A 21,229-nucleotide genomic window follows, 5' to 3' on the forward strand; every position below is an offset into this window, starting at 1 on the left:
GCTTCATTTTGTTTAAGGGACTTGAGCTTCCTCATAGGGGATGAGGCTGGAACCAGTGTCCGGCAGATAACTGGGATGACTTGACTTACTGTTCATTTTCTGGCTCTCTTAGGGTCGACTGATTGATCATGTGAAGAAGAAAGCTACCAACCTTCAGAGAGTCTCCTACCTTGTGTTTGATGAAGCAGATCGAATGTTTGACATGGGATTTGGTATGCTTTGAGTACCAGATTCTCCTGTCTCTGTCTTAAGGACACTAGTTTTTTCCATGTCTTTCTAGACTTAATTTTTTCTCTGTGTGAGAAGCTAAAAATACTCCTGGGTAGGGTTGGACCGTAGAGATAGAGCTAAGACATTAGCTATTTTTAGGAGTTCTTTCAGAAAAAGTATGTTAGGCTTAACTGGGTTGAGGACATCTGAAAGTACCTGTGAATATAGGGAGAATATTCTAGGCTTTATTTTTATTCATCTGCCTCTGATTGTGGAGGTCAAGGTCTGTGTTATTCGGGAGGTAGGTGTCATATCCTTCCAGGCCTTTGCTTTCCTGTCCTCCTTGACTTAACCAGTTGTGTGAAAATTCTGAGTAACTGTCTTTGTTGAGTGGAACAGCACTGAGCCTAACCCAGTTAGGTGTTGGACTAAGTGTTTCTGAGTTTCACACTGAGTGACAGGTCTGGGAGTTCCAGAACTTCCTTAATTCTTGTAATGTCTTTGTAGAAAGATTTTGGCTGTTAATAAATGATTTTCCAGGTATCCCAAACCATCATGCAGAGTTATAATACTTATTTTACTCTTCTGCTTCTTCCAGAGTACCAGGTGCGATCCATAGCAAGTCATGTCCGTCCTGACAGACAGAGTATGTATGAAGCAGTTTCCTTGAGGCACATTTGTGCTCAGAATAAACACCTATTTATTTTGTAACTCTCAGTTATGGCAGTAAAAATAATCATGTTTGTACTGGTGAGGAACCATAAAGGGGAAGATAATGACAGTCTGTCTGAGCTAGACAGGACCTTAGAGATCACCAGATAGAACTCACTCATTTTTATAGATGATAGTACCAAGACTGAGAATTAAATGACGTGCCTCAGTTCATAACGTCTTATCTCTGGCTAGAGGCAATACACAGTGCAGATCCGCTGATTTGAAGTCAAGAGCCTTTTTCTGAACCATAATGACAGCAACATCTGCCTTAACTGAAAATGTGTAAAATGAAAATTTTGTTTTCCTTAGCGAATTAATTTTTAAACTTCAGTGGGCTTTCATTTTTCAAAACCTGAGCAGTGAATGTCAGTAGGGAGCTTGGTGGGTATTCAAAAAAGAAGTGATAACTGTTTCTTTAACATGGTTTACCTTTTAGCTCTCTTATTCAGTGCAACTTTTCGGAAAAAGATTGAAAAGCTGGCCAGAGACATCCTGATTGACCCCATTCGTGTGGTACAGGGAGATATTGGAGAGGTAAGCCTGAGTGGGGCAGATGAGTCCCAGGGGGTTATTTTTCACACTGGTAACATGGATTTCTTTTCTCACTATTGAGAGAAAAAACTTTACACACTTACAGATGAGGCACCATGTTTCAAATTTGCTTTAAAAGCACAAGGGTTGGGGGCAATAGGTGAAATATGTTTGGCAAAATATTAATAATTGTTGAAGTCTGGTGATGGTTACATGGGAGTTGATTTTGTTCATTTTATTTATTTTGAATGTTAAAATATTTTCCACAATAAAAGGTTTCTTTTAAAAAAAAATTATTTGGGGGAAGAAAAGAGCAAGTCTTATCTGAAAGATGCTGGTCATCTTCAGTGATTATGGGAGGTGGCCTTCACTGTGTGGAGCTGGGAGATTTGAAAGGCCTGTTGAATTATGTTTTGTTTTCCTCACCTATACATATGCCCTATGTGGAAAATTTCTCTGAATTGTGATTAGGAAATCAAATAAGGCAACCTTGAGAATTCCTTTATATGCTTAGTATGCTAGTAAAGTTCTGTGCTGCTTCTGCTAAGTCACATCAGTCGTGTCCGACTCTGTGCGACCCCATAGGTGGCAGCCCACCAGGCTCCTCTGTCCTTGAGATTCTCCAGGCAAGAATACTGGACTGGGTTGCCATTTCCTTCTGCAACACGTGAAAGTGAAAGGGAAAGGGAAGTCACTCAGTCGTGTCCGACTCTTAGCGACCCCATGGACTGCAGCCTACCAGGCTCCTCCATCCATGGGATTTGCCACGCAGGAGTACTGGAGTGGGTTGCCGTTGCCTTCTCCAAAAGTTCTGTGCAGTTAGCTTTTAAACATTGTCCACTTTGATTGCTGAGTGTGGGTATGAATTGTACTAGGAGCTCTTACTCTATTGAGAATAATCTGAATAGATATGTAGAAAAGTATTGCAGAGCATTGGGGCTTAGAGATTATTTAGGTATACATACACATGTGAGCGGAGGGCTTCCCAGGTGGCACAGTGGTAAAGAAATGCCGCCTGCCAATGCAGGAGACCCGGGTTCAATCCAGGATTGGGAAGATCCCTTGGAGAAGGAAATGACAACCCACTGCAGTATTCTTGCCTGGGAAATCCCAAGGACAGAGGAGCCTGGTGGACCACAGTCCATGGTCGCAAAGAGTCAGACACCACTGAGCACGCACGCGCGCACACACATCAGGGGAGGTGGGGAGCACTGTGATTTGAGACGGGATGTAAAATTTGAGTTGCACTTGACTTGCTGAAGGAAAGCCCAAGGATACGGGGATTGTTCATGGTTCTTCTAGACGCGGGTGGAAAGTGTGGTGTCGGGTTCTTACTCAGGTGCCCTGTGGCACAAATGTTGCCGTCATCTTTTTCATTTCTTTTCAGGCAAATGAAGATGTGACTCAGATTGTGGAGATCCTCCATTCTGGACCTAGTAAATGGAACTGGCTCACCCGGCGTCTAGTGGAGTTTACCTCTTCAGGGAGTGTCCTCCTGTTTGTTACTAAGAAAGCCAATGCTGAAGAGCTGGCCAATAACCTTAAGCAGGAGGGTCATAATCTTGGCCTGCTCCATGGTGACATGGATCAGAGTGAAAGAAACAAGGTTATTTCAGACTTTAAGAAAAAGGACATCCCCGTCCTAGTGGCCACAGACGTTGCAGGTAGGGTGTGCGTTTCCCCAGTAACCCTTGGTTCCTGTGCTGTATGGGTTGCTCTGTCTGGCTATGTAGACCTGTAATATCTGAAGAGGCCAGTTGAAGGCACTCTGCTGGCCTGGCTGTCCACACCCCTTGAAGCAGCAGTTCAGAGCATAGTGATCATAGTCTGGAACTCTGAGTACCACTTCCCACTTAATATTCCTCTCTGAAAAAAAAGAATCCCTGCATTTGGAAGACACTTGAGGATGAAACTGTTAACACAGATACGTCGTAGGCTGTGTCCCTGAATGTAGTAGATGTCTTAGTTTGGTTATGTAGTTTGACATATTTCACTCGAGATCAGAAAAAAATTTTGAAATGTGATTTTTGAGTTTGTTCTGATGAGTTTTAATAGCTACACTTAAAAACTTGGTATTTTCTCCCAGAAAGGTGATCATTTCTCAGCCTCAAGACACGTTTGATGTTGGTTGTAATTTTTTTTTTTTCCCAGCTTATTTCTGGTCAAGAGAGAGGCCACGGCAGGTTACTGGTAGTAGAAGATAGATGTCCCTCCACACTAAGTTTACCTACCGTTGTAGAGTCTATAATAGTAGCGTTCCTTTTAGAAGGGTGGCTCTCATACCTATATCTCAGCACATCAAACCATGTGCTTTGCTTAGATAAGAGGAATGTGGCTTCTTAGGTAAGCATTTTGGGTGACTTTGGTGTTTTGACTTCTGATAAAGAATAAAAGAATTTTTATTTTATTTCAGCCCGTGGTCTGGACATCCCTTCAATTAAGACTGTCATTAACTATGATGTGGCACGAGATATTGACACCCATACTCATAGGATTGGCCGCACAGGACGAGCGGGTGAGAAGGGCGTGGCATATACCTTGCTGACACCCAAGGACAGCAATTTTGCAGGTGACCTTGTTCGGAACTTGGAAGGAGCCAATCAGCATGTTTCTAAGGAACTCCTAGATCTGGCCATGCAGGTGAGTGACTGGACATACTTCAGTGAAAAAGCTTCACTGTGCCAGAGGCAGGGAACAGAAACATGACAATAGCATTGGGCAGGCAGCACTTACAAGGTACAGATTGGTATTATGAGGCATTAAAGCTCATCTGATTTGCCTTCTCCTTCTCTCAGCAGCATACATGTTGAAAAGCTATTCCTTTCTTGTGCTGAAATCTGTCCCTTGGATTTCTTCCTTCTTGCTGCATATGACACTTGTGAGCAATTTTACTGTCAAAGTTACTATTCCCCTCACTGCCCTTTACCCCAGTTTTTTCTGTTGGGGGCTAAAAATGTATGATGTCTTTTTTAAAAAAGCATTTCACTACTTCTCAGACCTTTGACTACACTGGTTGTTGATCCAAAACTGAGTGAGGCATTCTGCTGAATTAAATCTTGAGTCATCTTGATACACACAGTTCCCAAGTTGCCAGTGTATTTGGGATACATGTTCTGATAGTAGAGACTTCCGTGTCTTTCAGATTCATAGGTCAGCCTACAGAGCTGTTCACCCGTAATGCAGCTGAACTGTGGTCCTGCTGCCCATGCTTCCCGCCCTGGGAGTAAAGGACCAGCATTTCAGGGGAGGGAAGAGTGGTGTTTCCTTCCCTCTCTTGGAGAGCCAGTCCTGAACTAAGGTTTTGAACCAGACCTATTTTGTCTTTGGCGTTTTCCTAGATCTCATTGTGTTTCAGGCTTCCTGTGGTGTCAGACTGATCAGTTTCTCTGATCAGCACCTTGCCACCTTTCTCTCTCCTGGGGAGCCAATCCTAAACTAAGTTTCTGAACCAGATATATTTGTTTTTGGCGTTTTCCTAGATCTCATTGTGCTTCAGGCTTCCTGTGCCCTCAGATTGATCAGCTTCTCTGATCAGCACCTTGCCACCTTTCAAGTACTTTTGACTGTAACTTGTGATAGTCAGATAAAGCTCTTAAGCTCCCCCAGAGATTTTATGTATAGATGATTGTCTGAGAAATAGAAAATAAATTCATTTTCCATGAGGAAGTTAGAAATAGCCAGAGGAATTGCTCTACATTTGAAGTGTATTGTAATCATTGCCCTTCCTGGAAGCTCTGAAGGAAGAAAGGAGCAGTGAAAGGAAGCCTTAGCTAAAGGCTCCTGACAGATCTGATGGATTAAGCTACCAAAAAGAAGTTAATCTGTGGTTCCTGTGAACAGTTCCTCCTTTGCTGTAGATACATTGGCTAAAGATTCTCCCTCCTGTTTAGTTTCCTCTTTGACTTTGTTCTCTTTCTCTGGGTGCCTCTTCCTCCCGTGACTTAACCTTGAATTGTGTTTGCTGCAGAATGCCTGGTTTCGGAAATCCCGCTTCAAAGGAGGGAAGGGGAAAAAGCTGAACATTGGTGGAGGAGGCCTGGGCTACCGGGAGCGGCCTGGCCTTGGCTCTGAGAGCTCGGTGAGTGGAGACTAGAGCAATGTCCTTCAGGCTGGTCCTGCATCTTTCATGACGTTAGGACTATTCTTATTTACCTGAGTCTCAGTGAGTTCAAAACGCTGTCATCTGCTGACTTGAGTCTGTACAGTGCTGGTTCTTAATGTGACTTTATATTAAAGAAGTAACTGTGTGTCCTTGACTAAGTGTGCTCAGGAAATCAGTGCAGATTAGCATTGGTTCTCAAAGTGTGGTCCCTGGACGTGCAACAAATGCAGTCTCATGGCCCACCCTAGACCTGGTGAGTCAGACTCTGGAGATGGGGCCTAGCGGTCTTTCCACACGCCCTCCAGCATTGGCCTCAAGCCAGAGGGTTCCTCTGTAATTCAGCTGTATCTTGTAACTAAACGCACAAACAGTGCTACCCTCTCTGGGAAATGGGTTCAGATACGAGAGCTAGCTTTTCTCACAACCCAAGTAACAAAAGCTCCCCCTGCCTGGCTTTCTTAACTTTCTTGTCACTTTGACTCTTAAACCAAGGGAGAAAGCTGTCAGTCTGTGTGTCTGGACCACTGTAGTTAGCTCGGTATCTTGGTGAAGGAGTCTGTCCCCGTGTCACAGTGGCGCTGCTGCTGTGGATCATGCAGGTGGTAGTGGTGACACCGAGCGCTTAGTATGTGCCTGGCCAGTTCAGGCAGCCACACGCCACCTCAGGCTTCACAGTCACTCAGAGTAAATACAGCTGACACACTGAGGCACCCAAGGTTACACTGGGAAGCATCGAAGCTGAGGTTCAGACTCTTCAGGGTTTGGATGTAGAGCCTGAGCAGTTAAGTATGTGCTGCGCTGCCTTGTGGCCTTTTCAGCTTTAACATAATTTTTGCACAGTTACATAAATGTAATGTTTATGCCTATAAATAATAACAGGTGATCAGCTTTGGGCATAATCTGACCTCATTTCTTACTGTTAGGGTGGGTTCTCAGAAATAGACTTACTGGGTTGAAAGGCATAAAAAAAATCCCACACCTATTTCAGCTCCCTCTTGAGTTTCCAGCATATTGAGGCCCTTCTGTGGCAGTAGGCTTCCCTGCTCACTCTTCCTTTCTCATGATTGTGTTTATTTTTTAGGACCGAGGAAGTAACAACAATGTAATGAGCAATTATGAGGCCTACAAGCCCTCCACGGGAGCCATGGGAGACCGGCTGACGGCGATGAAAGCAGCTTTCCAGGTGTGAAATCAAGCACTCGGGCAGGGGTGAGGGGCACTGGTCTTCCTGAGATGGCAGCTGGCCTTGTAGACTAGATGCTGGGTTTCCTGAGGGCCTTCCGCCATTTTCAGTTCTGAATATTGGCTTAACTGCAGCTTACCTAGAGCTGCAGGTGTAGAGGCTGGACAAACCCCTGTTGCTGGTCATCTCCTTCAGGCATGCTCAGGGCCCTCAACCTAAAACAGTTTCAGTGTTCCCTCCCTGCTCTTAACAAACATCAAGGTGCCAAGGCTCTTGTAATCTGGTTGAGTGATTGCTATTTTTCAGCTAAGACAAGTTTGCTTCTGTGTCTCTTCTGTACCTCCAGTTAGCTAGCTGGGCCATTACATTTCTTAAACTTACTGTCTCACCCACTGCTGTTGTCTCTCTCTTAGTCACAGTACAAGAGCCACTTTGTTGCTGCCAGTTTAAGCAACCAGAAGGCTGGAAGCTCTGCGGCTGGGGCAAGCGGATGGACTAGTGCAGGGAGCTTGAATTCAGTTCCAACTAATTCAGCCCAGCAGGGCCACAGCAGTCCCGACAGCCCCATTGCCAGCGCCACAAAGGGTATCCCAGGCTTTGGCAGTCCTGGGAACCTCAGCAGTGCCCCGGTGACCTACCCTTCTGCCGGAGCTCCAGGGGTCAACAACAACACAGCTTCAGGGAGTAACAGCCGAGAAGGGACTGGGGGTGGCAATGGGAAAAGAGAGCGATATACTGAGAACCGGGGTGGAAGTCGTCACAGTCATGGAGAGAGTGGCAATCGGCATGGCGATAGCCCACGGCACGGAGATGGGGGTCGCCATGGAGATGGGGGTCGCCACGGAGAGGGATACCGCTACCCAGAGAGCAGCAGCCGTCACACTGACAGCCGCCGTCATGCTGATGGTCATCCTCACGGAGAGAACAGGCATGGAGGGGGCGGAGGCCGACATGGGGAGAGCCGGGGTGCCAGTGATGGTCGGAACGGTGAAAGCAGGAAGGAAAGTTTTAATCGTGAAAGCAAGATGGACCCCAAGGTGGACAGCCCGAAGGTGGACAAGATGGACAGCAAGACAGATAAGACTCCTGATGGTTTTGCTGTCCCCGAGCCGCCCAAGCGCAAGAAAAGTCGGTGGGACAGTTAGAGGGTATGTGCTGAGGTGTGAAGTCAGTTGTCTTTAACTTTATTTTTAGATTTGGTAACTAGGTGTCTCAGGGCTGGGTTGGGGCCCAAGGTGTAAGGACCCTGGGCCCTTAATGGACAGCTGGAGTTTGGAGACGTGACCCATTCACCTAGGGAACGTTTCAGGTATTTTCTTGGGAAGCTGCTTTCGTCTTAGAAGCAGCCAGAGTTGGCAGCTTCTTTTGGCTCTGGGTGAGTGTCACCAGGGGCAGTTGAGGATACCTTGGGAGAAGGGGCCTTACAGGGCACAAAACTCACTCTAGGTTTATATTGTATGTAGTGCATATTTTTTACTAAAGTGTCACCTTAAAAACATCAACAAAATTTTCTGTGGCCAGGCAGTCCTCATTTGAGGCTGGATTGATTCTGCAGATGAGTCCCTGGAGGTGTTGGGGATGTGCACTGAAGCGCTTCCAAACCTCTGCAGGGGAGGTGGGGGGAGGGGAGGGGCCTGATGCTACATGCGAGTTGATGCTCAGGTTTCCCAGCCAGGTTAGTGTCCAGCTCTGAGACGGGAAGCAGCAGCCTGCCAGACCCAGAGACCCTGCAGCTGAGGGGTAAAGGCGATCCTGGAAACAGGACTGCTCTGGGCCTAAACTGTTGATAAATTTAAAATGGAAAAAAAAAAAAAAAACAAACCCAACAACAGCTTTTAAAGTGTCTTCTATTTCATTGTATTTTTTTTAACTTGCCACAATGGTAGAAAAATCTTTTGCTGAAATGATTTTGATGATTTTTGTTCTATCTTGTTTATAAAAGGAAAAGAAATATACATACTTCAAATTTTGTGACTTTGTGAGGGTTTCTTTAAGATGTGCATTCCCTTCTGCTTGCTCTAGTAAATGTTTTACTACTGGGACCTGTGGATTGCTCATCATTTCTACTTCACCATGAGTTGGAACATATAAGTATGTTCCTCCTGGTTTTATTCAGATGATAATGGGGGAAAGCTTGAGAGCCACTTGCCCAGGCATAGGCTGCAGTGACTGCCACTGTGGTATGGAGCTTCCCTTATGATTCAGAAGTGGTAAGACTCCTTGCCCAGTGCCCCACGTCCTTCACAGAAGGCTTGTGGGCTCTGATAGAGCCGACGGCGTTTTTAGTGGGGCTTTGATGGGAGCCCTTTCTTCCAGTCGGTCAGTATGATGCCCCCTCAGTGCACAGGACCACAAGAGTGCAGGTAGCTGGAACCTGTCTTTAAAGACTGAGGCAGGCAAGGGCAGGGCTGGCGCCCAGGAGGCCGGAAGGAGCCCTGAGCCCTGCTCACCCTCGCACAGTCCCTCAGGCAAGGGCAGGGCTGGCACCAGGGGGCCAGAAGGGGCCCTGAGCCCTGCTCACCCTCGCACAGTCCCTCAGGCCCAGCGGCCCTGCTCACTTCCGCTTGTGCTTTTTCTTCTGCTCCTTCCTCTGCTGTGCTCTTTGGTCCTTCTTCATCCTCGAATCCACCACCTTGAAGTGACCTCTGACCCCAGCTGGCCGGCGCACTTTGCGGCCCACACCTTTTTTGGCTACAACATAGGTGACCTGGCGTTTCTCTTTTCCAAGCCCGGCTTTCTTGTAGAGACTGTAAGCGGAAGACACAGGTTAGAGGCTTCCTGCTGCTCCCTGGTTCCGTGCACCTTTGTGGGTGACCCCCGGCCCCTCACCTTCGAAGCTGCGCCACTTTCTCCCGTTCTGAGATGTCCACCGTGTTAACCACAGCTTCTGCCTTCTTCTTAGTCTGCTCCAGCTTCTTGAGCATCTGTTGGGGGACCTCACAGTCAGACCAACCTCTCCTACCCCTGCCCAGCCCACCCAGCATCTCAGGCAGCCCCAAGCTCACCCTCCGTTTCTTTCTGGCCTTGGCCTCGGCCACTTTCTTGATGGGCCGTGCATTGATTTCGCGCCAGCGTTTCCGGTAGTGTTCCACTTCCTTCTTATCGACGGGCAACTGTCGTATCCTGTGCTGCTTTTCCTCCTGCACAAACCAGTCTGGAAGCTCCCCTTCATCCTCATTGAACGTGTACCTAGGTGAAGAGAACACCACATCAGGCTTTCACAGAAACCAACCCTCCCACCCCCTACCCAGGTCAATTCTTGTGACTTCCTGGCCCCTCACCGGCTGAAGGAGTCATCTATGAGGTCTCTCTTGGCTTTTTTGGAAGAAGCAATAACTGCACCTAGAGCAAGGCCTTCAGGGTCCAGGATCCGATGTTTCACTAGGGAGGGAAGCAGGTCAGAGCTCAGCCCACAACACCCACCTCTCCGGTGGCCTTCCCTCCCACTCAGTGCAGAGCTCTCACCTGGGTCCTCGATAGGCACCACCTCAAACCCATCATCGTCCTCTGACTTAGGCCCGTGGCCTCGCTTCTTCCCGCGCTGTGATTTCCAGCTGTGCAAGAGGGGAAGGACATGCACCCATGTCCCACCATAACCCACGCCACCCGGACCCAACCCTAGTTCTTAGTTAAAACTGCCTGGGGAACTTCCAGAAACCTTGCCCCTCGGGCTGTACTGCAGATCACTTAAAACAGAACCAACTGTATTCAGTTCTCCAGCTCCAGCTCCCAGAGGATGGGCCAGAACCACGGCTGCTCCTTGAGCCCTCCTGTCAGCCACCACCACTCACCTCTCGTCCTCGCTGCTGCTGTCACTGTCGGAGCTGCCATCGCGCTCTTCCACTCCAGGCCCAAGGGCGACCTCTGACCCCTTAGGAGCCCCCGCCCCCTTAGGGGCCTCACCCTGGCACGGGGGAGGCTTGTTTTCGGTCTCCTCGTTGGAAGGCGGTGGTGGCGGCTGCTGCCCCTTGCGACGGCTCTCAAACAACAGCTGGGCCTGACTGATCTCCAGGGCCTCATCGGCGTCGTCCTCAATCCCACTGAAGCCGTCCTGCGATGGGGGAGTCGTCAGGCACCCCTCTCTGTCCCGGGGAATGCCAGCCCTGGTCTGTCTCGGCCCCTAGCCTCTGCTCACCTTGGAGAACCACAGGCTGGCCTGCTCTTCCTGCAGCACCGCCTTTTCCTCCAGTGGCACCAACAGTGGATTCTCTTCTTCCTCCTCTTTATCATCTTCCACTTCAGCAAATCGTACACTGTAGCCCCAAGGTAAGTGGGTGTGTCAGGGCCCTGGAGGGCTTGCTGCCCCCTACTCCCACTGAGGACTTGAGCTGAGGGTGCCCATAGACACCTCCCCAGACACACATACACACACTCCTTACCACTTTTGGTCCTTTAGACTCTGAGGTTCTTTGACTCCTGCCAGCTCCTCTGGATCGAGGTCACTATCCAGAGATGCGTCGTCGTCATCCTCACCATCTGATATATAGATGTCATCTCTTGGCAGGTCGGACAAAAATGTGTCTGCAGCACTCATGTCCCCCTGCGTTACCTCCTCTAACAACTGAGGGACAGAGACAGAGGTCAAGGGTGTGACAAGGAGCATACTGCTGTGGTCCTCCCTGTTCACCATCTTAGTTTAGTCTCGGCAACGCTAGAAAAACACTGCGGCAAGTACATTACCTTCTTTTATAGACAGGGAGGTGACGGGGTTAACACCCCATCCTAGGCCACGTTACTCAGCGTTCTCTTCAATTAGTGGAAGGACCAGGTTTATGGAAAAGCACCCCATGGCCTAACTGGTGCCAAACTTTAAAATGTTTTAAAATCACTGGTTTTCAAATTACTCAGAAGGCACCTTATCACTGGGGAATATCTACAACTGTTGTTTCCATTGAACAAAGGAGCCCAGCAACATACATCTAACAGGAAGAACTGTTTCACTTATAAACCACTTGTCAACTCCAAAATCTGTTCTCATGGCAAAGACAGCTATTTCCTGACTTACACACCAGGAATCACACCTAACCATCTTTGTTTATTCCTTCCTAACACCCTAGTGGGTGGCTTCTGTTAGTATCTTTTACAGATGAGGAGACAGCATGCGAAAGTGGTGGTCCGCTCTAGGACCACCATGCTCTCTGGCTCCAGTTCAATGTGACCCGGCTGTTACCTTTCCACACAAGAGCCACAGAAGCTCATTTTATTTGTGATGCTGCTTTTACCAGGAAAAGCAGATTCTCTAGCATTCAGCAGAAAGCACTGTCCAACAGCCTAGTGCAGCCAGGTGCTGACTTGGTCTCAGTGAACTGAACAACACTGTGCCCCGCCTCCCTGAGGCGGACCCCCCAACATATGCGCTGGTAACCCAGCAACCCTGGCTGCATCGCCTATCACCTAATCTGGCAATGAGAGCCTTGTGGTTCTGATACTCTAGTTCAGCAAGGATAAATAAATCTACGTCACACTCACAAAGCTTCCTACCCTACCATTATTTTAGGTGTACGTCTCCTCCTGGTCCTTGAAATACAAGGCTCTTGTTTGTTCCCAGCCTCCCCTCACCAAGTCATTTATGGGCGAGGACAGCAAGCACAAGCCATGATCATTCAGCGTACCGAACCAAAGGCCCCCACCTCCAAACACCCACACAGGTCCTCCCATCTCCTGCGTGGGCCCCACCCCGCCTCACCTGGTGACCCCGGATGGTACGCAGGGAGAACATGCCAGTCTCTCCTTCGTCTGCGATGGAAACCCCGGGAAGATCCATCTTCAGCTCCACGCGCTCCCGCTGCTTCCTCTGCTCGCGCAGCAGCTTCTTCTTCTTCCTGAGGGGCCGGGTTGAGGAGTTACAGCTGCCCAGCTCTGGAGATTCCCTAGCCAGGCCTTCACACTCTCCAGCATCTTCACCCACCAAGGGACTCGGCCGAGGTGGTCCCCCAGGTCCCCTCACCTCTTTAATTCTGCCACCTCCTGGGCCTTCATCTCTGCCAGGGTCCGGTTCAGCTGCTCCTCCTCCTCCTCCTCCTGAGACAGCTGTGGCCCAGTCCCAGCTGCAGACTCCTCCTCCTCTCCTTCCTCTTCCTCCCCAGAGCTGAGGCTGACACAAGTGTCCCAGAAGCTGGTTATCTCCACGGATGCCTCCTGCCAACACCCGCTCAGCACCTGCCCTGGCTTAGCTCCCTCCTCACCTGATGTCCAGGGCCTTTGCTTGCTCCTTCAGCTTCTTGGCCACATATCGCCGAAGCTTCGTTCTCCAGTTCAGCAGGGACCTGCCCCAGAAATACCATTCCTTACCCTACTGTCACCGTCCCAACCTCCTCCTGGTTTACGTCCATACCCCAAACCTCACGTGTGAGCCTCGTAAGTCCAAGGACTCAGGCCCCGACCCCGCACCTCCAGCACAGCAGCATCCTGTTCCCCAAGATCCAGCATCATGTCCCTCCCAGGCCTCCCCGCTGCCCTCGGGGCTCCCAGAACTTCCGCCCACCCCCAGCACGAACCTGAGCTCCTTGCGCCCCAGCACTTTGATGTCCTGACAGCACACTCGAATATCCTCGGTGGTGGCTGGATGCTGGGCCAGCTCGTCGTCGTCTAGTGAGATCTGTTTGGGCAGGGGAGGAGTGGGGAGATGCTCAGGCCCTGTTTCCAGGTCTCCCCCACAGCCCTCGAATCCGGGGACTCACTTCACTGGCTTTGGAGAGGAAGTCGACAGGGTTGGCAGCTCGGAGGAAGTCAGTGACGGAGGTTCGGTGATAGAGAGTGAGGTCGCCCTCAGCGTAGCCTTCAGCCTTAAGGGAAATAACGGAGGTTGAGCAGTCAGTCCCTTCCGGGCTGTCTGTAGGACCCACCAGGCCCAGCCTCCCCCAGGTTCCAGGACCTGAGAGTGGGCCCACTCCCCTAACACACCTTTGGCTTCTTCTTGGTCACCAATTCTGTAACGGTCTTGGCCTGAACTTCGACTTCCTTGAAGGCAAACTTGGGGTCAAAGAATTTACTGTCAACCTTGTCAGGAGCCAGGAAACCTAAGATAATAGGATTCACGAGCAAGTGTGCTTTGGTAGGTAGGAGACTGAATCAAGAGAACAAATGAAGTTACACCCACCCTGGCAGACTACAAAGATCTCCGCAGATTCATGACGAGAGGCTTGGGGCTTGGTGGCCTGGACGCGGCGGAAGAGCTGCTGGAAGATCCACAGTAAGGGCTGATAGTCACGGGAACGGAAAACCTTTGTGATGAAGCAGCCACCACGGCCCAGAAAGTCACAAGCCAAACGCAGAGCCATCAGCGTCAAATGGGCTGTGGGACAGAGACGGTAAGCTGAGGACCTCTGCAGCCTGAGAGGGCATGCCCGCCTCCACCCTTATCTCCACATCCTCTGACCCCGGCACCTTGTGAGTAAGCATCATGGGCCCAGCTAGCCCCGACATTGGGGGCCCCATCATTGAGCACAACATCAACCTTCCAAGTTTTCAGCTCCTTCCTCAGGGCCTGCAGAGAAGGAAGAGATTACTGCAACTGAAATACAGACATGGCTATGAACTGAATCACTGGTTCAGCCATCTGTCCACCCAATCATTTGTTGAGTGCCTGCCACAGGCCAATTCCTGTGCCGTGGACAGGGAATACAGCGATAAGCAAACCTATCTGTCCTCATGGAGCTTAGTTTATAGAGAACCTGCTGGAAAGGATTTCATGGAAATCTCTGCACTTCCTCTAATTCCAAACACCTCTTTCCTGAATAAACAAAGGCTGGATGGACACACTGTCTTTTGGGCCTTGTCACAGAGATAATGTGTGGGCACTGCTTAGGGCATGGTAAACATGAAAAACGTGTTTTCAGGGGCTCAGGGTGGGAAGAGGGATGGATGCAGATGTCTACTTATAAAAAGGATGGGAAAAAGAAGGTTCCTATTACCTGCCTACAGCGTTCTGTTGTGATGTCCTCCTGGAGGGTCACCACATTGGGAAGAGGCTTGATTGGGACCAGATCCACTCCTGGAAGAAAAGAGGGCAGAGGATTCCAAAAGGCTGCCTCGAGCAGGGAGGAAGGAAATGCAGAACCACAGTGTCTCACTCTCCCACCCCCCCGGAACACCTAAGAGAGCCACCGGTCACTCACCCACAATAAGGCTGGATACAGGCATAAACTTGGCAGCTACTTGCAGCCTGTAAAAAAAAGTAAAGATTAAAATACCCTCGACCACCTCTCCCTCTCCCTTGACAATCTGATCTCTCACCCTCAGTGCTGGGAGTCTCTGGGACCTGGGACCTTTTGCTGCAGTGTTTGCGGCTGAACAAACAACTCCTCAAATAATAAAATACAAACAAACCACAAGTGACTAAAAATAACTGTATGCATGGCCAGCTGGGGTAAATTTTGGACAAGATACAAAAGACCAAAAAACAAACAAATCCACTGCCACCTATGAAGTGCTAGGAGCAAAAGCAGGGTCCTGCACTTGCCCCAACACTCACCATCATCAACGGGATGAGCAAACCACTGAAGCCACTCCTAAGGCTGGGCTCCTAGACACACAGCAACCCTCACCCCGTATAAAGAATCAGCTCACACCCCTCCAGGAGCTAGCAACCAAGGGAACGTGTTACTTGTTCTCACGCCCTCCTGCTGCAGCAGGGGCCCCAGTAAAGCTTTGCCTGAATTTCCTGTCTGGCCCCTAATCAATTTCTATTGATTGGGGAAGGCAAAGAACCCTGGTCTGGGAAAGAATGAAGGCAGGAGAAGGGGACGACAGAAGATGAGATAGTTGGATGGCATCACCAACTCGATGGACATGAGTCTGAGCAAGCTCCATGAGTCGGTGATGGACAGGGGGGCCAGGTGTGCAGAAGTCAAAGAGTCGGACACAACTGAGCAACTGAATGGAGCTGAAGAACCCTGGCCAGTACCAGCCAAACGTATGTACACGTTCTAAATCTTCCCTCCTGAAGCTTACAGTTCTGGGGAGTACAGAAATTTGAGGCTGGTATTACTGTATCCCTCCCGCCCCTCAACGTCAATTCTCAGTCATCCAAGGCTGGAACCCAGAAAGTTTCCATAAGGAGCGTCAGGTGCCAGGTGTTACCCACCATCCACCCGGTGCAGCGCACAGGTCCAGCAATGCTCGGGCTTTTTGCAGAAATTGAAAGCGGCGATTCAGCTGGATCAGCTTGAAAGCAGAGCGGGAGCGGTAACCTGGAGGCGGCGACAAAATTCTGTAACAAGGTCCGCGAAGCGCTTTCCCAGCGCGATTTCTACGGCCTCCCGACCCACTACCCCTTCTGCGGAAAAGAAACTCAATATTCGGAAAGCGGGGCGAACCGACCGAGGTCGGTGGCTCGCCTGCTCTGACAGCACGAACCCTGACTCACCGGTCTCCTTCGCCAAGTGATAGAACTTGTCCCGCCGGCTCTTCCCGACTTTGCTCTTTTTGCCCATGGTGTAACGTGGGGGCACCACTCAAGCGGGAGAGAAAGCAGAAGTTGGAACGTCTCTTCCCGGAGCACTAGATTCCGCCTTCCGTTTCCCACTCGCTGTCGCGGAGACACTCGGAGTCTTACTCGACACCACTCACCTGCAACCAGCACCGTTTTCTCCACCTTGGAGAGGCACATGTGGGCAGCAAACGTACTTCCGTTTCCGCTTGCGTCGCTCGCGTCCCGGCTCCAAGTTTTCCGCCATTTAGAGCGTGGCCACAAATATTTTCCCTGTAATCCTTCCCCAGGTTTTATAAGTTGGAAGCTGGCATGCCGCCAAAACCGAATTTCTAGAGAGTAACTTTAGGAGTTCTGTGCCTTTTACACCAAAGATCCTGACCTAGGGTAACTCCGTCCCTCCCCTCATGTCCCTTGTTATTTGTTACCGTCCGTCCTCACACCCCGCCCACTGACCCGGAACTGTTCTCTGCCCGAGTCTTTGGTACCCCCCCACCCCGCAAGCGCCGGCTTTGCGCCTGCGCGCCAAAGCGGCTCTGATGCCGGCGGTCTCCGCGGAAGAGGGAAGATGGCGCTTGACGGACCAGAGCAGGTATGGCGGCGGCGGCCGGGCGGGGACCGGGGCTGGATGAGAAGCAGGTGCGATCCGAGGTGGGCAGCCGGCCGGGGCCAGCGGGTCGGGGGCGTCCGGGGTGGGTGGGCCAGTCTAGACTGGGCCCTGCCTGGGACCGGATCTGCTGTGTCAGCGCCGCCCGCGGCGGGTCACGGCAGGGCCGGGAGTGGAAGACCGGGTGGAAGCCGATTGAGTGAGGAGCGGTGAGAACAGCGGGAGCGGTGAGAACCGCGGGAGCGGGAACCCACTCTTGGCGGGATTCGGGAGCCCCGTGCTGGCTGCTCCTGTACAAATAACATCTCGGGATTGTGTAGCGTTCCCTGATGCGCTGTTTCTTGATCCTCCTGAAAGTCTTAAGAGGCAGGCGGCATTCTCATTCTGTTTTAGTCTTAAGGAAATGGTTGTGAAGAGATGGAGTGAGGGACGAGAACACAAATCTTGAATCTCCGAAGTCAACGTGGAAATAGTTTTATCCTTTGGATGTTTAGCCTTTTGGTTAATAATTACACTGTGTCCTCAGATGGAGCTGGAAGAGGGGAAGACAGGCAGTGGACTCCGCCAATATTATCTGTCCAAGATTGAAGAACTCCAGGTGAGAACGGACTTCAGAGGTCCAGAGGGAACTAGAAGGGGGATGAGCAGATCTCTACAAATCCATGTAATTCCACTGCCATGCAGTGGAAAAATTAGTATTGATGACAAGTTAATAGTATAAAATATATGAAATTAACTGTCTCATGTTCCCCTGAAACCCCATCTTTTTGAAGATAATTAATATTCACAATTTCTTACACATCTTCAAGAGTCAAATTTTAACATAAAAGTACCCCCCAGCCAAAAGTCGTTCCTTTTAGAAACCCAAATGAAACAGTTTCTTGTGAAGAGAAGACACAGGGTCAGGAAATGACATTTATCAGAGAAGGGTTGGGGCAGAGTGAGAGAAGAATTCAGGAGTCTGGAAAATGCTGATTCCACCGGACTGAATGAAATGAAACTGAACAGCCCAGTGCTCTAGCCTAGAGAAGCAGCAAGGACCACAGAAATAAGGAAAATAACGTAAACTGGATGGAGGCGCGCCACAAGGGAAAATTCTGAACTTCAGGTACATTTGTGGGTATCCTATTTGGTTTGTCATTTTTGAAATGCTTTACCTGTATGACAAAGGTCTATATAGTCAAAGCTGTAGTTTCTCCAGTAGTCATGTACAGATGTGAGAGTTGAGCCATAAAGAAAGCTGAGCACTGAAGAACTGATGCTTTCGAATTGTGGTGCTGGGGAAAACTCTTGAGAGTGCTTTGGACTGCACGGAGGTCAATCCTAAAGGAGATCAACCCTGAATATTCATTGGAAGGACTGATGCTGAAGCTCTAATACTTTGTTGACCCAACATGAAGAGTCAACTCATTGGAAAAGACCCTGATGTTGGGAAGGACTGAGGGCAAGAGGAGAAGGAGGCGACAGAGGGTGAGATGGTTGGATAGCATCACTGACTCAGTAGACATGAATTTGAGCAAACTCCAAGAGATAGTGAAGGACAGGAAAGTCTGGTGTGCTACAGTCCATGGGATCACAAAGAGTCAGACACAAGTTAGCAACTAAACAACATGTGCTTTCATTTGTTCCTTATGTTAATCCTGAAAAGAGCCAGGATAGGGGTGCTATACCCACTTTCGGTTTTATAACAGATCTAGACCTTTCTCATGGTTTTCATTGGCTTTACTCAGCTGATGATTGCCAGCAATGGGGCTGGAACTTAGGATTCTGACTCAGAAATCTTCTTCAATACCCAAGTTCCCACTCTGAGAAACTATGTTAATCAGCTGTTACCTTGTCTCCATTAGGGTTCCTAGACCAGTTTTAGACAGACAGCTCCCCCCACCCCGCCCCCGTGGTGGTCCTTTGCTCCAGAGGCGCTCTTGGAGGACAGGGTCAAGGTTAAAGTCATATTGGAGAATCTGAATGGGGAATGCAGGTGCCCTGTGCTTTCCTCACTCAGCTCATATCAGCCTATGAGGGTCTTGGCCAAGATTTTAACCTCCTCCTGTTTTCTACCCTTTGCTTCTTGTTCTCCAATAGCTGATTGTGAATGATAAGAGCCAGAATCTTCGGAGGCTACAGGCACAGAGGAATGAGCTTAATGCAAAAGGTGAGGAGGGAAAGATGGGAGGGCTGCATGGAGGCAACTGGTGTGAGCTCTGAGTGTTCCGTGTCCTTGAAGCGAGTCTTCACCTAAGTGCCCATTGCTTCATTCTCTCTTGAGTTTCATTGTAATCTCCTTAAACACATGAATTCTAGACTTTGAGTCCTTCCCTTCAAAACTTCTGATTGATCATGGTGTCTTGCTTTCCATTTAGTTCGCCTGCTGCGGGAGGAGCTACAGCTGCTGCAGGAACAGGGCTCCTACGTGGGGGAAGTAGTCCGGGCCATGGATAAGAAAAAAGTGCTCGTCAAGGTAAAGGCAGCAGGACCCGGCACCAGCCACCTGCCTCTGCTTTCCCGTACCGTTGTGCGCGGTGAGGACATTGTTCTCACCTTAGTGTAAGATTCATGGGTCTTCTGGGTGAGGTTAGTGATTTGGTAACTGTCAGGGACGGTCATGCGCCCTTGCTTCTGTAGGTACATCCGGAGGGCAAGTTTGTGGTCGACGTGGACAAGAACATCGACATCAATGATGTGAGTGCAGCCCGGGAGTTGGGAGGTGGGGGTCAGCTCTCACCACACCACTTCCTGAACCTCTGTCCCTTGCCCAGGTGACACCCAATTGCCGGGTGGCCCTCAGAAATGATAGCTACACTCTGCACAAGATCCTGCCTAACAAGGTGGACCCACTGGTGTCCCTGATGATGGTGGAGAAGGTGCCAGACTCAACTTATGAGATGATTGGTGGACTGGACAAACAGATCAAGGAGATCAAAGAAGTGATTGAGCTGCCTGTGAAGCATCCTGAGCTGTTTGAAGCACTGGGCATCGCGCAGCCCAAGGTGAGCAGGGCTTCTGTGCCAGGGCCATGCTGCTACTGTACACTTGCCCCAGCCGGGTAGACTGGAGCTTGCTTCCACTGGTCCTGCTCACCCAGGGGCTGGGGGAAGAGACGCTACCAGGCCATCAGATAGTTTGGGTATAAGCTCCAGAAAGGACTTTGACATTTACTTTATCTCTAACGTCTAACGTGAGATTTGGCACAGTGCAAACACTCAATAAATGTTCCTTGAATGAAACATGGGGGCCAGCTTCCTTCCCTGAGCCCCACCCTTGCTCTCTAGGGGGTACTGCTGTATGGACCTCCAGGCACGGGGAAGACGCTGCTGGCCCGGGCTGTGGCGCATCATACAGACTGCACCTTCATTCGTGTCTCTGGCTCTGAATTGGTACAGAAATTCATCGGCGAAGGTAACTGTGGTCAGAAACATGAAACTAAGCGGGGGTGAGGGGGCGGAACTCGTTGGCTTATTGACACCCTGCTTGGTCTCTGCACAGGGGCGCGGATGGTGAGGGAGCTGTTTGTCATGGCCCGAGAACACGCTCCATCTATCATCTTCATGGATGAAATTGACTCCATTGGCTCCTCGAGGCTGGAGGGGGGCTCTGGAGGGGACAGTGAAGTCCAGCGCACTATGCTGGAGCTGCTCAACCAGTTGGATGGCTTTGAGGCCACCAAGAATATCAAGGTACGGTGGGGTCGGCTTGGGGAAGGACCAAGGGAAGGCCCTGGGTGAGGTGCAGCCTGCCTTAGGAAGGGCTTAGCTGACGCCACCTGCTTTGTCCACTCAGGTTATCATGGCAACCAATAGGATTGACATCCTAGACTCGGCGCTACTCCGCCCAGGGCGCATAGACAGGAAAATTGAATTCCCACCCCCCAACGAGGAGGTTTGTAATAAGCAGCATTGGCAGCAGCCCCAGCTGTGGCGGTAGGCCCTGGGCTTAGGCTTTTCCCCTCCCATCGCTAGGCCCGGCTGGACATTTTGAAGATCCATTCTCGGAAAATGAACCTGACCCGGGGGATCAACCTGAGAAAAATTGCTGAGCTCATGCCGGGAGCGTCAGGGGCTGAAGTGAAGGTAACAGGAGTGCCCAAGGGAAAGGGGGCAGAGGCAGGAAGCACTGGGTTCAGGGCACAGCGGCATCTCCCCCTTCTTTCCCTGCTCAGGGCGTGTGCACCGAGGCTGGCATGTATGCACTGCGGGAGCGCCGAGTGCACGTCACGCAGGAGGACTTCGAGATGGCAGTAGCTAAGGTACAGGGCCACGCCTTTCTGCCTTTGCTGGTGGTGACTCGAGCAGTGGGGTCGGGCACGTGTTCACTGGGTCTCTAACTCAAATGTTCTCTCTCCAGGTCATGCAAAAGGACAGTGAGAAAAACATGTCCATCAAGAAACTATGGAAGTGAGGCAGACGTCCTTTGTGTGGATCCCTCAAATAAAGCTCTACCGGTCAGGACCTTGAG

The 21,229-nt window shown here is 50.1% G+C and overlaps 3 protein-coding genes across 4 annotated transcripts in view; 2 read left to right on the forward strand and 1 right to left on the reverse strand.

Annotated features, from left to right (window-relative positions):
- The window catches only part of DDX42 (DEAD-box helicase 42), a 34,943-nt gene extending 26,161 nt beyond the window's left edge, over positions 1 to 8,782 (forward strand). For both annotated transcript variants that reach the window (XM_012186311.5, XM_042256163.1), the window contains 8 exons: positions 113 to 212; positions 809 to 856; positions 1,361 to 1,458; positions 2,843 to 3,119; positions 3,869 to 4,095; positions 5,423 to 5,533; positions 6,639 to 6,740; positions 7,154 to 8,782. In XM_012186311.5, the coding sequence (XP_012041701.2) occupies positions 113 to 212; positions 809 to 856; positions 1,361 to 1,458; positions 2,843 to 3,119; positions 3,869 to 4,095; positions 5,423 to 5,533; positions 6,639 to 6,740; positions 7,154 to 7,885 (1,695 nt within the window). In that variant the 3' untranslated portion in view covers positions 7,886 to 8,782. The remainder of the gene's footprint in view (positions 1 to 112; positions 213 to 808; positions 857 to 1,360; positions 1,459 to 2,842; positions 3,120 to 3,868; positions 4,096 to 5,422; positions 5,534 to 6,638; positions 6,741 to 7,153) is intronic.
- FTSJ3 (FtsJ RNA 2'-O-methyltransferase 3) lies at positions 8,571 to 16,352 on the reverse strand. The gene is made up of 20 exons (XM_027974348.2): positions 16,108 to 16,352; positions 15,826 to 15,931; positions 14,858 to 14,904; positions 14,654 to 14,733; positions 14,127 to 14,226; positions 13,840 to 14,034; positions 13,644 to 13,759; positions 13,421 to 13,525; positions 13,238 to 13,338; positions 12,926 to 13,006; positions 12,688 to 12,834; positions 12,427 to 12,562; positions 11,120 to 11,301; positions 10,876 to 10,993; positions 10,532 to 10,791; positions 10,206 to 10,294; positions 10,022 to 10,121; positions 9,746 to 9,929; positions 9,570 to 9,664; positions 8,571 to 9,487 (listed from the first exon to the last, which is right to left on the reverse strand). The coding sequence occupies exons 1-20, from the start codon at positions 16,172 to 16,174 to the stop codon at positions 9,295 to 9,297; spliced, it is 2,502 nt and encodes an 833-aa protein (XP_027830149.1). The 5' UTR covers positions 16,175 to 16,352; the 3' UTR covers positions 8,571 to 9,294.
- Positions 16,353 to 16,708: 356 nt separating this feature from the next.
- PSMC5 (proteasome 26S subunit, ATPase 5) lies at positions 16,709 to 21,222 on the forward strand. Its single transcript, XM_004013023.4, has 12 exons — positions 16,709 to 16,762; positions 17,304 to 17,375; positions 18,860 to 18,929; positions 19,138 to 19,235; positions 19,400 to 19,456; positions 19,534 to 19,764; positions 20,047 to 20,173; positions 20,261 to 20,451; positions 20,555 to 20,653; positions 20,734 to 20,844; positions 20,934 to 21,020; positions 21,119 to 21,222. Exons 1-12 carry the CDS (start codon positions 16,739 to 16,741, stop codon positions 21,170 to 21,172), a joined length of 1,221 nt encoding a protein of 406 aa, XP_004013072.1. The 5' UTR covers positions 16,709 to 16,738; the 3' UTR covers positions 21,173 to 21,222.
- Positions 21,223 to 21,229: the final 7 nt, after the last annotated feature.

The sequence above is a fragment of the Ovis aries genome, chromosome 11 (assembly GCF_016772045.2).
Source record: "Ovis aries strain OAR_USU_Benz2616 breed Rambouillet chromosome 11, ARS-UI_Ramb_v3.0, whole genome shotgun sequence".
Lineage (NCBI taxonomy): Eukaryota > Metazoa > Chordata > Mammalia > Artiodactyla > Bovidae > Ovis > Ovis aries.

Bases quoted from the DNA above. Each gene is read 5' to 3' on its own strand.
- FTSJ3 (XM_027974348.2), bottom strand. From the start codon at position 16,174: ATGGGCAAAAAGAGCAAAGTCGGGAAGAGCCGGCGGGACAAGTTCTAT. The intron at 15,932-16,107 runs GTGAGTCAGGGT...CGCCGCCTCCAG, and splicing joins TCACTTGGCGAAGGAGACCG to GTTACCGCTCCCGCTCTGCT. The intron at 12,835-12,925 runs GTGAGGAGGGAG...CACTTGTGTCAG, and splicing joins GCAAAGGCCCTGGACATCAG to CCTCAGCTCTGGGGAGGAAG.
- PSMC5 (XM_004013023.4), top strand. From the start codon at position 16,739: ATGGCGCTTGACGGACCAGAGCAG. The intron at 20,174-20,260 runs GTAACTGTGGTC...GTCTCTGCACAG, and splicing joins ACAGAAATTCATCGGCGAAG to GGGCGCGGATGGTGAGGGAG. The intron at 20,452-20,554 runs GTACGGTGGGGT...TTGTCCACTCAG, and splicing joins AGGCCACCAAGAATATCAAG to GTTATCATGGCAACCAATAG.